This window comes from Perognathus longimembris, chromosome 14 (assembly GCF_023159225.1).
Source record: "Perognathus longimembris pacificus isolate PPM17 chromosome 14, ASM2315922v1, whole genome shotgun sequence".
Classification (NCBI taxonomy): domain Eukaryota; kingdom Metazoa; phylum Chordata; class Mammalia; order Rodentia; family Heteromyidae; genus Perognathus; species Perognathus longimembris.
In genome coordinates, this window is record NC_063174.1 from 36,008,971 (window position 1) to 36,027,511 (window position 18,541).

The 18,541-nt window shown below is 37.1% G+C and overlaps 1 protein-coding gene across 4 annotated transcripts in view; it reads left to right on the forward strand.

Annotated features, from left to right (window-relative positions):
* The window catches only part of Rad51b (RAD51 paralog B), a 517,654-nt gene that overhangs the window by 4,998 nt on the left and 494,115 nt on the right, over positions 1-18,541 (forward strand). For 3 of the 4 annotated variants that reach the window (XM_048362612.1, XM_048362611.1, XM_048362610.1), the window contains exons 3-5: positions 346-459; positions 699-815; positions 13,774-13,910. In XM_048362612.1, coding sequence (XP_048218569.1) covers positions 346-459; positions 699-815; positions 13,774-13,910 — 368 coding nt within the window. Of the gene's footprint in view, positions 1-345; positions 460-698; positions 816-11,849; positions 12,021-13,773; positions 13,911-18,541 lie in introns of those variants that run through there. The other variant, XM_048362613.1, reaches the window with a different exon arrangement.

Sequence of the window (18,541 nt, forward strand, 5' to 3'; positions counted from 1 at the left end):
GAATCGAACCCAGGGCTTCATGTGTACAAGACAAGCTCTCTTGCCACTAGGCCATATTCCCAGCCCTATCACATCTTTTAGTTAAGGTGTATTTAGGGTAAAAATACTATAAAGAATGCATGGGGATTGGAGTATAGCTCAGTGATAAAACACTTTCTTAGTGTGTAATAAGGCCCTGAATTAAATCCCAAATATAGAGTAAAACAAGAGAATTCATAAATCTTGGATCTGTGATGTATTGCACTTATATCTACAATATCAACTGAAAGTTTCCTTTTAATTTCACTTTTTGTGTCCCACACATTTAAGAGAGAATGTAAAACGTTTCTCTTTATGTTTCTTTAGGACTTTTTATGTCTTTCCCCACTGGAACTTATGAAGATGACTGGTCTGAGCTATAAAGGTGTCCATGAACTTCTGTGTCTGGTCAGCAGGGCCTGTGCTCCACAGATGCAAACGGTATATACCTTCATATATATTTAACATTATTTGAATAGTAAAGGATGATTTTACTTAAAAATTATAAAATTAGAGATGCATTGTTATTATCCCAGCTGCCCAGTGGATGGATGTGGTATCAGGGAAGCACAGGTAGGAGGATTATAGCCCAGGCTGCTAAAATTCAGAGGTTAGGAGTTTGCTTGTGGCTTCAAATAGGTACAGAGGCTAAAAAAGAATTAAACCATCTTGTCCTTCAGGCTTACGGGATAAAGATACAGAAGTCTGCCAATCTGTCCTCGGCGTTTTTACCTACCACCCTTGCTGCTTTGGATGAAGCGCTGCATGGTGGTGTGGCGTGTGGCTCCCTCACCGAGGTAAAGGACTAACTCTCCAGATCTTCTATTGACTTGCAATCTTTAAAGCCAGGAGGAAAGATTGAGTCTAAAAGAGATGAACGCTAATCTGAATTACATGATAAGTACTTCAGTGGTCTGTGGGCCCTATCCTCAGTACCTATTGTGGTTGCTCTGTAAATGAAGGTGTTAAAAAAATTATTTCTTGGGCTGGGGATATAGCCTAGTGGCAAGAGTGCCTGCCTCGGATACACGAGGCCCTAGGTTCGATTCCCCAGCACCACATATACAGAAAACGGCCAGAAGCAGCGCTGTGGCTCAAGTGGCAGAGTGCTAGCCTTGAGCGGGAAGAAGCCAGGGACAGTGCTCAGGCCCTGAGTCCAAGGCCCAGGACTGGCCAAAAAAAAAAAAAAAATTATTTCTTTGACTTGATTTAGAAAGTATAAACATTATGAAATAGTATGATGAAATAATCAGAACAAATTGAAAAGAATGACAGCTTCATATGTTAGGAAAGAAAAATTGCAATTTTATCAATGTTTGGGCAAATAATACTAATACTGCTAAAATGAGCTATTTTTGTTTGCTTATGCTGATAAAACTTGGTTCTATGAGGTATTAGATTATCATGTTAGTTAATATTGTTGCATAACCAATTATCGCAAATCTAAGTGACTTACAGGACAATTTTTTTCTCTCTCTCAGTTTCTTTGAGAGTAGCTTAGTTCAGCAGTAATGGCAAAGAATGCAGCCCTGCTGGAGTTGGGGGTTCTAATTCCTAGAGGGCTGGTTGACACTACGGGCCATTACATTCTTTTCTGTAGCAGTGAATCATTAGGTTCAGTCCTCTTTCTGGGAAAAGAATATTAGCCCTCACTTTTTGAAAGAAATGGGAAGAAGTTGAGGACATTTGAAAAACACTATAGTTTTTTCCTTGAAAGCTGCAAGTATGTTTATGATGTGACTTTTTAGACTGTACTTGGCAATATACACCTGAAGATTTGCTTGAAGGCTCTAGAGGAATAGACACTTTCAGTTAATTTCCAAAGAAGAGCGGACTCTTTGCTTGCTTACTTATTTTATTTATTTATTGTGATGGGGATTGAACCTAGTAACTCAAGTATGCTCAGCAAGTACTCTACCAATGAGCTCTTTCCTATAAATTATATTCATAATTTAACTGAAAACACTTTTTTACCTTGAAGACAGAGATCCTGTAATATATATGTATTATACATATATATCATGTTGTTATATTTTATATGTAATATATTTACATGTATATATTTAATATATTTACATATATGTAATATATTTACATGTATATATAATATATACATAGATGCGTACAAACACATATTTTCGTTCCGGTCCTGGGGTCTGAATTCAGAGTCTGGGTACTATCCCGGAGCTTTTTTGCTCTATCACAGCTCCACTTCCTTTTTAGTAATTTAGTGGAGATAAGTCTCATGGACTTCCTTGCCCAGGCTGGTTTTATACTATGATCTTCAGATCTCAGTTTCCTGAGTAACGAGGATTATGGATGAGAGCCACTGGTGCCTGGATTACATAATATGTTATTTCCTAAATTAGTCTAATGGATGGTAAATGAATAAATTAAAGGATCAGCTGTTGCATTACTTTGCCACCAGATGGTGCCAGAATCAATATCAAATAATCTTTTTTTGGGATCAAGTTGGACTTGGGAACTCAGTTATGGTTTGTAACAGTAGAATTCCAGTTACACATTTATTTACATGGCAAAAAATTGAATTTGAGGAAGATTAATCAATAAATGCTTTTTATTTTTAAGACTTGTGATAATATCTACTACTTTTCCACTTAGCTTATATTAATTCTTTGTGAAACTTAAGTGGCCGAATTGAGGTATATTCTGCTTGTCAGTGACACATTTTCGGCTTTCCTTTTCTGAGCTGCAAGTACCCTCTTCAGGTTTTTTTTTGGGTTTTTCATGTAAGAATAGTAACTTAATTTATTGTTCCTTAAGAAATAAACTATGTATATATTTGTGTTTGCAAAATATATTCTTGCATATATCTGTGAACTCTTATGAGCCTGTGTTCTAATATAAAACCTAGAACAAGCTGGGCATGGTGGTTCAAGCCTATACTCTTAGCTACTTGGGAAACAGAGTAGAGGATTGCATTTTGAGGCCAGTTGGAGCAGAAAAGTTAGAGAGACTCTCAATGGCTGGGCATGATGGCATACACCTGTTATATCAAGTTATGGAGGAAGCACAATGGTTGAGTGCAATAGGGCTTGCCTGTCATCCCAGAGACTAAGGGAAGGACATGGGAGGATTGCAGTCTAGGCCAGCCTGGACATAAACTGAAACCTTGTCTTGAAAATAACCAACATAAAAATTGGTGGAGTGGCTCAAATGGTAGAAATCCTGTTTAGCAACTGATGGGGCCCTAAGTTCAAGCAACATATTGCCAAAACAACATACCACTACCACCACCAACACAAACCAAAAAACTAGAGGAATATTATAAATCTTGAAAGTAGACCTGGGCTTCTCTCTGATCCTCTCTTTGACCTTTTTTTTTTTTTTGCTCAAGGCTAGCACTCTCTCACTTGAGCCACAGAGCCACTTCCAGCCTTTTCTGCTTATGTGGCACTGCGGAATGGAACCCCTGGCTTCATTCATGCTAGGCAAGCTCTCTACTGATAAGCCACCTTCCCAGCCCCCTTTGAGCTTCTTTTGGGAAGTGAACTTCATTCGGAATTTTCACTATTCTTTACAGCAAAATTTTATTTTGGTTTATGTTTGAACTTTTAAAAATCATGTCTGATTAAATCATATCTTAGCCCATTCATAACTAGTTTTCTCATTTACTGTTCTTTCTTTTTTTCTTCTTGTCAGTCATAGGGCTTGAACTCTAGGCCTGGGCACTGTCCCTGAGCTCTTCAGCTCAAGACTAGCAAGCACTCTACCACCTGAGCTACAGTACCACTTCCATTTCCTGTTATTTATAAAATTTAGCCGTGTTGTTATAGGTGGCAAGAGTATAATTCACTTGGACTGCTGATCATAGTTATATATCTAATATATTCATACCTGTATATATATATACATATACATATATATATATACATACACACACACACACACACAAACACATATATATATAAAGCTTGACAGCCAAATCAACAAGGAATATTTATTATCTCAGACAGATTCTGTGAGTCAGGAATTTGAGAACTGCTTAAGTGTGTCTGGTTCTGATCTCTCATGAGATTGAGTCAAGATATTGACTGAAGTTATCTGTTAACTTGCCTGGAGCTGGAGAAGTGACTCTTAAGATGGCTCATTTTTATGGCTGGGAATATGGTCCTGTCTGAAGTTCTTTGCGATCTCGGAAGCTAAGCAGGGTCGGGCTCGTCTGAAGTTCTTTGCTATGTGAACCTCTTTGAACTTGATTGCCTTTATGTTATGATTGTGGATGTGACAGAATGTGATACAGGGGAGCAAAATCAAAACAGCAATGTCTCTTAGGACCCAGCCTTGGAAATTATGTACATTTTTACTGAAGTGTTGTTGTTGTTGTTGTTTTTTAATGTATATGCTAGTACTGGGGCTTGAACTTAGAGCCTGGCATTCTTCCTTAGTTTTTTCACTCAAGGATGGCACTCTACCACTTGACCCACAGCTCCACTTCTGTTTTTTGTTTTTGGTAGTTTTTGTTTTTGGAGGTAAGAGTCTCATGGACTTTCCTGCCTGGATTGGCACTGAACCTTGATTCTTCTCAGCCTCTCAAGTAGCTAGGATTACAGATGTAAGCCACCAGTGCCAGACGTCTTTATTTAATTAAAAAAATAAAAAAAAAATTTAGTTTTGTACTGACCTAGGGCTTGAACTCAGAACCTGGGTGCTAGCCTGGAGCTTTTTTGCTCAAGACAGACACTTTACCACTTGGTAGTTAATTGGAATTAAGAGTCTCAAGGACTTTTTCCTGCCTGGGCTGGCTTCAAACCACACTCCTCAGATCTCAGCCTCCTGAGTAACTAGAATTACAGGCATGAGCCACACTGGCAATTTTTAATTTGTGTGTGTGTGTGTTTGTGTGTGTGTGTGGTGTCTGTGTGTGCTGATTCACACTCATGCCGTTGTTCAGATAAAAGCCCAACCCAGTGTATGCCTTTACTTCACCCTCGTGAGAGCCTTAGTAGAGAACTCTGTGAAGCCCATCTGGACACTGACCTATAGAACTTTGAGGTAGTAATTGGGTGTTATTTTAACACTGCCAAATTTGTGGTAATTTGTCGCACAGCAATAGAGAAATGAATACAGGTGTCACTGGAGGCTCTTAGCTTCATGTGGAAATGATTGAGTGAAGAAGAATGTGTCTGGAAACAATCAGCTGCCATTTTTGTAGCTGCTCTTTCCTTTAACTCCACAATCTTTAAATTTATTTATCATCACTTTTGGTTGGTGTGAACTTTACTGAATGTGGATATGGAAAGTTGAACTTGAAGAGATTCTTCTCTCAGAAGCTGAGGGGAGACTCAGAGACACCAATTTGCTGCATTGCCAAATGGAGGACTTAAGGAGTTTTGTCACATTATTTGAGAAAATCAAATTCCTTATTTATGGAATATATATGCAGCCAATTCTGAACCTATTATAGTGGAAAATGGTATAGAGAAGCTTGAAGCTCAACCTTTGAAAGATTCTATAGTGAAGATCAAACCAATCATTGGCCTTCTCATATGAGAGAAAATAAGTCAGCATTTCTGAACCATTAAAAAAATTGTTGCACAACACCTTGTCAACAAAATTTAATTAATAAAAAAAATTGAAAACAGAACTGGAGGTATGGCTTAAGCAATATGACATCTTCCTAGCAAGCATGAAGCCCTAGGTTCAAAAAAACAGCAACAAACAAACTATGTACAGGACATAATAAAAACCTGTTTCCATAAAAAAAAAATTGTCACCCATTAAACATTGTTCCCACATCCCTCTTCCACCTCTATTGACCAATGGAATTTTAATACTAGAGATATACCGTACATGTTTCTGTTCTGTCTGTATATCTCTGTTCCATATATAAAACAAACACTCCTCCTAACTCTCCACACACCCTACCTTCTTCAAAATTAAATTTCACCCTTGGGGTTAATGCCACCATTGCTGAGAATGCATGCAATAGACACTATTGTTACTATGCAAAAATAATGTACTGAACATATAATTGATAAAACTATTTTCGTAAGCTAGAGATTCCAGACTAGAATTGTTCCAAACTTGTGTCAACAAAGAGATGCAGAATCTATATTACTTAGTTCAAGAGTATGTGTAGGAGAGCAAGCCTGTGAAAGGTTGCTAATACTTACAATGTGGATAGTGATGCTTTAGCCAGTTCTTTGCTGTTACCTATGAGAAAGGACATAGCACACATCTACATGAGTTTTATTTTTTGAGTCATTTCAATGCTTTGTTCATGATTTAAGGAGACCAGGGACCCATTCGTGGGGGAAATTTTGCTCTGAAATTTATTCTTTTACTGGCCTAGAAAGGTAGAGTCAGGATGCTAGAGTCCTATTTTAGCATCCTGATTTTTCTTTGGAATGGGTCACATTACAGTTCTTTTCCTTTCTCATTGGCAGGGTTAGCTGTGGCCTAGAAGATGATAAAGCAGGGCTTGTAAACTCACATGCCCACAAGGGCTAGGCATGTAATAGATATGCATGAAGTAGTGAAACTCAAGGTTAAATGCTTTATTAGTATATATTTTGGCTGCTGATAACTGCACCAAACAGTACTTTTTCTTGCACATATGTCTGCAGGTCTGTAAAAGTGGGCTTTGTTTTGTTGAAGATGTAGTCATTTTCAGATCTGCCATATTTTAGCAACAGCAGCGGGAAAAGTAGAAAGAAATTTCAGATAGGAATTCCTTGAGCATGACCTGTTGACATGGTTTGTTTATCCTGTCCAGTTTTTTTTTTTGTTTTTTTTTGCCAGTCCTGGGGCTTGAACTCAGGGCCTGTGCACTGTCCCTGGCTTCTTTTTGCTCAAGGCTAGCACTCTACCACCTGAGCCACAGCTCCACTTTGGCCTTTTCTATATTTGGTGCTAAGGAATCGAACCCAGGGCTTCATGTATATGAGGCAAGCACTTTACCACTAGGCCATATTCCCAGCCCAAACTTATTGTCCTAAAACAGGATTACTATTTAATTTATTGTTATTGTAAAGGTGATATACAGAAGTCTTATGGTTACATGTCAGATAAAGAATACATTTCTTTCTGAACAATGTTATCCATTTCCTCCCTCTCCTACAGTTTTTCCCTCCTGTCTCCATCCACAAGTTGTATAGTTCATTTTCAACATAGGGGCTACTGAATATCACTGTTGCATTTGTTTACCCTTTGTCTCACCATTTCTGTGCTCCCCCTTACCCTCCCCAAAACAGAAAAACAGCAAACAAATGGAAATGAAAACAAAAACAGCAACAAGGAAAGGAAAAAAAAAACCTCTTGTTTTTACTTCCTGGACTTTAAGTCAATAAATATTATTTTGTTGGTCAGATGCACATAGCTATTGTACCCATGTGATCCTTTTCTAAGAATATCCTCATTTGGTTTCACTCTATGTAAGTGCCTAGAGACTTGTATAATATATCATGTCTCAGTGTATTTTTTAACCACACACACACACTCACACACTGAAATTCTACTCATCCATCAGAAAGAATGATATCTCATCATTTGTAAGGAAATGGAAAGACTTAGAAAAAACTATGTTAGATGAAGTAAGCCAGACCCAAAGAAACATAGGTTGCATGGTTTCTCTAGTTGGTGGTAACTAGAATGTGCCTATAAATCTGCGACTAAAACAGGATTTTAATATATATGGTTGATTGGATCATTGTTCCCAATTCTGCATTATTCCTTACTCAAGAAATAAATATACTTTTCCTTAATAGTTTCCTAATGTCTTTCATATGGCATATGTTTAGTAATGTTTGCTTTGAATGAATGCTTTCAAATGAATAATTATTTATCTCCCTTGATAGTTTGATTTTTGTTTAACTGTGTAACTTGTCATTTCTATGTCTTCTTGCTTTATTTTTGCTCTCATTCTCTCTTAGAAATTAGTGGCTATCAATATGAAATACGAGGGAGTGGTGGAGAGAATCCAACATAAAATCTCTTCCACATGCTGTTGTAATTTAAGATCAAGGTTGTTTTCATGAGATGAAATGCAACCTGGCCTTTCTAAGATTTTTTCTCTTGGTTTTAGGATTTGGAAAGTTAGTTTTTTTAAACACTGAATCCTGCAGGTCCGAAGACCTGATTATATTTCTACAGAATTGTTCAACAATCAGAGACAGGTATTGTAGTACTGGGGGACATTTAAAATGTGTAGTTTTTACAAGCTCTCTTGTCTCAGACACAACTGCACAGCTCTTAACTTTTCCTTCACCAAGTATTGGCTTGAAAGTTTGTCCTTTCCTATTGGCCCTCTCCTGAGTGTACTGAGCAGTAACTTGGTAAGATTTTAAGTCAATAGGCCTAAATTTTACATTCATTTCAACCATGTAATCTATTTTAAGATTAATGTGAGTAGGCTTTATTTTTTTTCTTTTGCTTAATTATGTTCTCTCCTTGGTAATATAATTTTTCCTTTTCAAACTAATCATTAATTTTTGCTGATATTTTGTTAATCCTTGCTGATAATTGAGTGGTTTTCCCAACCTATTTTCTTCTTTTTTTTAATATGTCTTTCCATCTCTTTTTGTATTTCTCATGAAGGAGTGTTAACATATTGGCTCTAACTACACAAAGCTAATTGTGTTTTACTGGAGTTTTCTGTATGTGAATGTTACATTTAACTCTGAGTTTCCAAGAAGCAAATAACTTAGACTGTTCTGGTTTGGCACATTTTCTTTTTCTAACCACTGTTGGGACTGAAGCTGGGAACCGAATACAGCTTGAAATTTTGTGGTTTGAGTGCTAGAATTGAGGGCTAAACTGTCTGAAACTAGAAATGATTAATGTTGAAATGTTTTCATCCACTAAGTAAACCTGAAAAAATAATGAAATTTAATGCCAGGCACTCCATAATATTGCATGTGTTATAAATTTGTAGAAGTTAAAAGAGAGGGAAGACTATATGAAGAGGCTCTAAGGAATTAGAAATTAGTTATTATAGTTTAAGTGTTTTTATTCAAACTGTAATCCAAACAGAAAAATCCCAAACAAATTCAGATATTTCTTGAAGTTATTTATATGATGTTCAGTTTCCCCAACTACCACTTACATTTGGCTAACTTTTCAGAGTTTGAAGCATATTTTCTTTAAAGATGGAATAATAAATAAAAACTTTACATTTTTATGCTACTTAATGCTTTGCTGGATATTTTCATAAACATGATACTAATTAAAATACTGGCCTGATAAAAGAAATGCAAAACAAAACAACATTGAGATTTCACCTCACCCCAGTAAGAATGGCCATTTTCAAGAAAACAACAGATGCTGGCGGGGATGTGGGAACCCTACTACACTGTTGGTGGGAATGTAAACTTGTTCAACCACTCTGGAAAGCAGTATGGAGGTACCTCAAAAGACATAGAGCTCCCTATGATCCAGCAGCCCCACTTTTGGGCATCTACCCAAATGACCACAAACAAGTCCATACTAAAGCTACCAGTACCACCATGTTCATTGCAGCATTATTTACTATAGCTAAGATATGGAACCAACCCAGATGATGAGTGGACCAAGAAAATGTGGTATATATACACAATGGAATTCTGTGCTTCCATCAGAAAGAATGACATTGTCCAATTGATAATGAAATGGAAAGACTTGGAAAAACTCATATTAAGTGAAGTGAGCCAGACTCAAAGAAACATAGATTCCATGGTTTCCCTCATTTGTGACAATTAGTATATGTCTAGGATAGTCCCAGCAGAGGATCACAATAGCTCAATAGCTATGTACATATGATCCTATAAGATAATGCTAAGCAAAATGAATTCTAAGATATGGAAACAAGAGGTTTTTCTTTGTTGCTGTTGTTTTTTTTTGTTATTGTTATTGTTTTTTTGCTAGTCCTGGGCCTTGAACTCGGCCTGAGCACTGTCCCTGGCTTCTTTTTGCTCAAGGCTAGCACTCTGCCACTTGAGCCACAGTGCCACTTCTGGCCATTTTCTATATATGTGGTGCTGGGGAATCGAACCCAGGGCTTCATGTATACGAGGCAAGCACTCTTGCCACTAGGCCATATTTCCAGCCTGTTGCTGTTATTTTTAATGTTCTATATGCAGTCATTTCTTTTTTTCTTTCATTTTTCCCCCCTATGGTTTATCCCCTGTTGTCACTGTATTTGATTTTGATACCCAGGGTATTGTATATATGTTTATCTGAATTAGGGAAGGGAGGGGGAACAACAAACTGGTGAGACAAAGGACAAAGGGTGAACCAATGCAATAGTGATACTCACAAGACAATATGTTGGAAAAGAACTGTACAACTCTGGGGAGAGGAAAGTGGGAGAAAAATTAAGGAAGGGGTAACAAGTTTGACAAGAAATGTACTCACTACCTTATGTATGTAACTGTAAACCCTCTGTATATCAACTTGACAATAAATTAAATTAAATGCTGGCCTGTTTGATCTTTTCACTAAAAATAAATCACTAAGCATTTCACAGTTTTAAACTTTTAAAATCCAAGAACAGGGGCTGGGAATATGGCCTAGTAGCAAGAGTGCTTGCCTCGTACACATGAAGCCCTGGGTTCGATTCCCGAGCACCACATATATAGAAAACGGCCAGAAGTGGTGCTGTGGCTCAAGTGGTAGAGTGCTAGCCTTGAGCAAAAAGAAGCCAGGGACAGTGCTTAGGCCCTGAATTCAAGGCCCAGGACTGGCAAAAAATAAAAAATAAAAAAATCCAAGAACAGGGGCTGGGAATGTGGCTTAGTGGTAGAGTACTTGCCTTGCATGCATGAAGCCCTGGGTTCGATTCCTCAGCACCACATAAACAGAAAAAGCCAGAAGTGGTGTTATGGCTCAAGTGGTATAATGAGCAAAAAGAAGCCAGGGACAATGCTCAGGCCCTGAGTCCAAGCCCCAGGACTAGCCAAAAAAGAAAAAAAAAATCAAGAACATATCTAAAACTTGCTGTGTAGATGGTATTTGTAGAACTCCAGTGTTTTATTCTGTTAGCTCAGACTCAGAAGTATTTGTTTGCTCTCAAGGTCTACTTTCAACTGTAACTGGCAGAAGTTTACCTTTTTCTCATATGCAATGACTATTTTTTTTTCTTTTTGCCAGTCCTAGGGCTGCACTCAAATGTTGGGCACTCTCCCTGGCTTCTTTTTGCTCAAGGCTAGCACCCTATCACTTGAGCCACAGTGCCACTTGTGGCTTTTTCTGTTTATGTGGTACTGAGGAATCAACCCAGGGATTCATGCATGCTAGGCAAGCACTCTACCACTAAGCCACATTCCTAGCCTGTCTTACTGTTTTTGATAATGATAAAAGGTTCACAATAAGTACTGGGATGTAAAGAGAGGAGGGTTGGCGGAAGAACCTGACTCATATTTTCATTTTCTACAGATTGGTATGAATTATAAGTTTATAGTTATCTAGTTAGGATTTATGGATTTAGTGACACTATCTCACAAAACTAACAAATGCCGTAAAAGATTCCTTCAAAGAAACTGTAGACTGATGACTATAGTAGTTATGCAAATATAAGTAAATACATACATGTTAATGTGAGAGAGGCTGGTCTTCCTATGACTAATGAGTAAAAGACAACCACATTAGAATCCCAAAACAACTGAAATTATAAAGAATATAATTTGGTCTATATAGATTTATTCATTATTATTGATAATGCGACTTTAATATTGACCCTCAAAATACTAGTTAATGACAGTAGAAATTAACAAACATTTAGGACAGGATTTACTATGTAAGAATGTTAAAATATTTCTAAATATTGAGCTTTCTATCACATGACTCTTTGAAGTCACATATGATACAAAATTCAATATCTGGAAAAATTTTGCTATAATTTATGACAATTTGATTTTTCTATAAATGAAAGACCAAATGCAATACATTACTGGTAACACTGGGGACACATTTATATCTCACCAGAAAATGGGTGAAATAAAGCACAGGAAACAACATGGCAACAATTTCAATGGGTTGTTTTGTGAGACAAGTAAGTTAGGAAGGTAGGCTGGAATCATTCATTGTAGATTTAAGTAATTAAATTTCAGTAATTAAATTATTTAATGTGGGAGAATACTATACATTTAAAGTATAGATGACTAATATAGTCCAGATTAATTAGCTGAACTGTATTTCAATAATAAAATAAATGAACAATGACTTTTTTTTTTTTTCCAGTCCTGTGGGTTGAGCTCACAGCCTAGGTGCTATCCTTGAGACTCTTTGTGCTCAAGGCTAATGCTCTTAACATCTTTTTCTGAAAAGTTTATTGGAGTTCAGAGTTTCATGGACTTTCCTGCCAAGTCTGACTTCAAACTGTGATCCTCAGATCTCAGCTTCCTGAGTAGCTAGGATTACAGGCGTGTGCCACCAGCGCCTAACAACTATTTGTATGTGTATATGTGTGTGCCACCGAGGTAAAGGTATTGCCAGGGAAAAGGCTTCCTGAGCATAAAGCAATGTATATGAGGGAATTTCCTGGGATAGTAATGTTTTGATATACTAAAAGTTTAGATTGCATGTGAGTGGGATTTACCTGCCAGGTGTTAGAATACTGTCTAAGCATTCATAGACTCCTGGGTTCAATCCTCATGAAATAAATAAAAACCAAATCATAAACTGTGTATATGCATACGTTGGGATATATAAGGGGTAGACAAACATTTATAAAGCTCATTGAGTGACAAATTGACCTAAAAGGGAAGAAGATTATATACATTAAACTTGAGTTCATGGTCCAGATGCTGAACTGTTGGGAAAAAGCACATTGTTGTCATTGATGTGCATTAGAAACAACAATCTAAGATTGATCCTTTGGTGAATGGATAGATTAGCAAAGTGTAGCATGGTATAGTATAAAATACAGTAAAAATGATTTTTGTAGAGTACACATGGATATTTCTGGTAACACTTTTACCTTTTCTATTGCGTTATTTTCTATTACGTTATCTTTAAGCAATATAGGGTAACATAGATGATTATGTCAAATGTACAAAAGAGTATGTTAGAATGGTATCAATTTTGCTAATTTTTATAAAAACCCATTTTAGGGGTGACATTGTCCAAAAAGAATTGTACTCTTTACCTGACTTATGTAACTATACCCCATTTGTTTATCTCCTTTATAATAACAATAAAAATTAACCTAAAAGTTGCCCAACACTTAAAAGCTTCATCTTAGTCCATTTTGCTTTAACAAAATAACAGAGCCTGTGTGCTTCATAAGGTACAGAGATTGGCTTAGAATTCTGGTGGCTGAAGGCGTATGCAGCTGGCTCTGGCATCTTTCTGACCCCTCACCCCTGAGATATACCTCAACATGACAAAGAATTACCTAGGGAAATGCCTTATGCAGAATGGATCAAGTGCATAAGGTAGCCATGATTTATAATTATCTGTCCTGGTCAGCTAAGTCATTCCACAAAGGCAATAATAATTCCTCCCAAGGAATCCCTATAGTTAAAAAAAAAATGTATGAGTACTCTAGCCTCTCTCAATTGTAGTTTTTCATCTGAATTACAAAACACAGACTTTGCCCATTCCTCCCAAGGATAGAAAATAATTAATACCAATCTAGATGCTTAGGGAAAAAGTTAATTCATTACATACAATGGATATGTTAGGGTAGAAGGGCTAGGTTCTTTTCTGGGTGCACAGGCTAGTTGGGACTGTTTGTGCAGCAAGTTCCTAAAAGGATTTGCTATGTCTGTGTGTGTGTGTGTGTGTGTGTTTATTTATTTATTTATTTTTAATTAGATTACAGGTCCACCAGGTTGTGGAAAAACCCAGTTTTGCATAATGATGAGTGTATTGGCTACATTACCCACCAACATGGGAGGTTTAGAAGGAGCTGTCGTATACATTGATACAGAGTCTGCATTTAGTGCTGAAAGGTAGGATATTTTATTATTTTCCATTATACTGCTTTTATAACCTTTAGACAGTGTGGGACATTTACAAATAGCTTAACATTTACTGTATTTTTAAGATGAAATGTGTCATATATTGCTTAAGGGAATTTTCCTTTGAAAATAGACACAGGATGCAGTTTATTTTTGTTTTTTTCTATCCTTTTCTTGATGGTATGATGGATTCCTGGAGAAGTTGTGTTTTGCAGAAGGTCTGGAAGGAAGAAGGTAAAGCAGCTGAGGAATGTTGGCAGGAAATGGGGAAAGGAAAAGACTAACAAGAAAGGAAAAAGATCAGCTGCTTCAAAAGTACTTGCTAGTTGGATGCAAAATGAATGGACACTCATTAGCTGGGATATGTATACATTTGGAGATTGATTCCTTTCTTCTGCTCAAAGTATACTTAGATACAGTGTTTGGATCCTTCTGTACCTGTGTATGAATCAGATCTTTCTTTATTTCTCTCTAAGCAGTACCATTTAGAAGAAAGTGGATCTGATTAAGTAAATTCCCCATTGATTATTTTGCTTAGAGCTTATTATTTCCTTTTTGTTTGGTCTATCTTCAATTTTCTCTTCTTTTTCACTATGTGCTATTGGCCTGTCAACTTTTAACTACTTAGAAAATGTTTGGTAAGTATTAATTGGTAGCTGTTACTCCAGATTTTGAAATCCAACTGCTACTTCCTTACAAGAGGAATGAGGATTCCCTAAGAAATGACTGCTTCTCAATCTTGACTGGGAAACTTTTGAGTCTAAAACATTATATTAGATAGTAAGGAAGCAAGTGAAATCTGCAGTGCCCAGATGACTCAGAAGTCAACATGAGGGCTGGGAATGTGGCTTACTGGTAGAGTGCTTGCCTAGCATGCATGAAGCCCTGGGTTCGATTCCTCAACACATAAACAGAAAAAGCCGCAAGTGGCGCTATGGTTAAAGAGGTAGAGTGCTAGAAGAAGCCAGGGACAGTGCTCAGGCCCTGAGTCCCAAGCCTCAGAACTGGCAAAAAAAAGAAAGAAAAGAAATGTACTCACTGCCTTATGGATGAAATTGTAAACCCTCGGTTCTTCACTTTGACAAAAAAAAAGAAACTAAGGCATGAAATACTTAAATCCACGAGCCTACAGTGATACTAAGATTTAAGAAAGAGGGGCTGGGAATGTGACATAATAGTGGTAGAGGGGCTGGGGATATGGCCTAGTGGCAAGAGTGCTTGCCTCGTATACAGGAGGCCCTGGGTTCAATTCCCCAGCACCACATATACAGAAAACGGCCAGAAGCGGCACTGTGGCTCAAGTGGCAGAGTGCTAGCCTTGAGCAAAAAGAAGCCAGGGACAGTGCTCAGGCCCTGAGTCCAAGCCCCAGGACTGGCCCAAAACAAAACAAAACAAAACAAAAATAGTGGTAGAGTGCTTGCTTAGCATGCATGAAACCCTGGGTTCAATTCCTCAGTACCACATAAACAGAAAAAAAAAAAAAATCCAGAAGTGGTGCTGTAGCTCAAATGAGCAAAAAGAAGCTCAGTGCCCAGGCCTGAGTTAAGCTCCAGGACACTTACAAAAACAAAACAAAACAAAACAAAAAACATCTCATGGGCTGGCTTTGAAACTTGATCCTCAGATCTCAGCCTCCTGAGTAGCTAGGATTACAAATATGAACCACAGGATTCCAGCTTGCCCATAAGATTCTTATCTTTAAATAGCCACAGCAAACCTGGAAGTAGAGCTGTGGCTCAAGTGGTAAAGTGCCAGCTTTGAGTGGGAAAAAACTTAACAGAAATCACCCAGGCCCTGAATTGAAGTCCTAATATGGGCACAAGAAAGTAGAACAAAATCCCAAATACCAAACAATGCATTAGCTAGTTTATTTCACACATCTTTTAGAAAATAAGCTAAGATAGGATGCTAATGTATATGTCAAATGTACGTCTAGACTGTTTAAAAATTAAATAATGAGTCAGGTGCTGGTGGCTAGTTACTCAGGAGGTTGCAATCTGAGGATTTCGGTTTGAAGCCAGCTGGGGCAGGAAAGTCCTGGTGACATTCTTCCAATTGATCACTCAAAAACTGGAAGTGGAGCTGTACGTCAAGTGGTAGAACACTAGCTTTGAACACAAAAAGGCGCAGGGACAGCACCCAGACCCTGAGCACAAGCCCCACAACTGACAAGAATAAATAAATAAGTAAATAAGTAAGTAAGCGAGTAAGTAATCTGGGGTTTAACCCCTTGGGTACTGAGGCTGTCTTAGATACTTGTAGTCTTAGATACATACTAATAAATATTTTGAAAATGTGGCTGAATAGATTAATTCAGTGAGCCATCCCCATATTTTAAACCAATGAATATTTTGGCAACTATGAGAATTCTACTATATACAAATTGAACAAATAATGTATTTTCCCTATTGGTTTTATAAGAAGGTGTCCATTAGTTGGCATTGTTTTGTCATGGGAGTCAAAGCTAACTTGTGTTGCTTGCCCTAAAGAGCATATGCATATGACATATAATTATGCATATGATACATATGACACATACATATGCATATATGATAGTTATGAATATGGTACATTTATGTTTAGCTCTTGTGTTTTTCAGATTTTTTTCTAAAATAAAAACATTTAAAGAAGTGTATAGAAAATGATGGCATATTGATGTATAAACACCCATTCACTACATTATTGAGCATGGTAACTGAATAAAGATAGTTTATGTATTGATCACTATTTCTACTGAGAAGCCTTCGTGGAATGAGATAGCTGTAGTATGTTCCAAAACTTTTTACCACACAAGCAAATGCATGAAATCCAATGAGTTACATATTCTCAATTTGGTTCCTTGCCATGTGGCAAGTTTTGAGAAGCTTTCATGTTTCTGCTAGATGTTGCCACATTATTAACATTTTCTGGGAAACACTATAGCTTTTTAGTTGACTTCTCTGATGAGCACTAAACTTAACAAATAGTTGCCTTACTAAAAAAATTATATACCTTTCCTCTAAGTGTTTTAGAATTGGCTGGTTCTGCTGGTATAATGCTTACTACTTCTTCCTGCTTTCCTTACTGTATTTCCTTCTTTTGTTTTAATCCCTGTCCCCTTCCTGAACCTCTAAATTATTATGTCAGCCATGTTGCTCTCTCTCTCTTTCCCTACATCTATTTGGATACAATTCTTACTCCTAAAGCATGGTTTTCTTCTTTCCATTCAACCTAATCATTTTTTTTTCTTTTTAGTTTGTTTAAAATATACTTTAAAGAAAATTGTTGGCTAGTTTCTTTTTATTTCTCTTTATTTTTTGCTGTTTTTGCTGTTTCCCTTTCATTTCTGATTACAGCATATTAAAGAAATTTCTTTGTTTATCTGTTTCAAGTGATCAGTCTCTTCTCAGAACTCTTAACTGTTTAGAGATGAAAACAGTGTTCTTTTGTACTCCGTGTCTCCAAATGAACATAAAAGATAGGATGGTTTTCATGTTTACACTCTCTCCTACCAGGCCCTTTGGATGGCCAAGTAGTAGGGTTGATAAAGTGTCTTTTTAACTGGGAGACAGTTAAACTCCAAGAGTTTTTTTTTGCCAGTCCTGGGGCTTGAACTCAAGGCCTGAGCACTGACTGTCCCTGGCTTCTTTTTGCTCAAGGCTAGCACTCTGCCACTTGAGCCACAGTGCCACTTCTGGCTTTTTCTGTATATGTGGTGCTGAGGAATAGAACCCAGGGCCTCATGTATGCGAAGCAAGCACTCTACCACTAGGCCATATTCCCAGCCCTGAAGAATTGTATTTTTAACATTTTAAACACTAAACATTTGTCATTTCTGCCCATGTCATAGTCATTTTTATCATGGTCTTCTTCTTTTTTTTTTTTTTTGCCAGTTCTGATGATTGAACTCAGGGCCTGAGTACTGTCCCTGAGTGTCTTTTGCTCAAGGCTAGCACTCTACCACTTGAGCCACAGCACCACTTCTGGCTTTTTCTATGTATGTGGTGCTGAGGAATTGAACCCAGGACTTTATGGGTGTTAGACAAGCACTCTACCACTAAGCCAATTCCCAGCCCCTGCCCCCATGTTTTCTTAAATTATTGCTGATAATGGTTGCCTCTGTTTCAGCTTGTTATTCTTGTACACTCAGCACACCTCATTTATTGGATCTAGCCTTGTGGTCACAGTTTCATGTTTAGAAAGTCATTTTTCCTTTGCTCTAAAACAACCAGGAGGCATCAATTTGTCTAAATAATAATATTGTTTATTAAGTAGAAGATACTGTTTTTTTATATGAATTAAATTTTAATTGAGAAAGGCTATTTTTTAAAAGCAAAGAGACATGGTAACTTACTGACATCTGATTATTAAAATGATTATATACCCTATTTGTTCAGATACACTTTGTGCATTTTAGAAAATGAAAGCATTTTTAAAATTTACTAATGTATCAAGGCAAAATATTATTTGTTTGTTTTTGTTTTTTGCCAGTCCTGGGCCTTGAACTCAGGGCCTGTGCATTGTCCCTGTCTTCTTTTTGCTCAAGGCTAGTGCTTGCAAAATATTATTCATTAAACATTTATTCCCAAGAAAATAAATCTTAGAGGGATTATTGCTTACTCAAGATTAGATGAGACCTCAA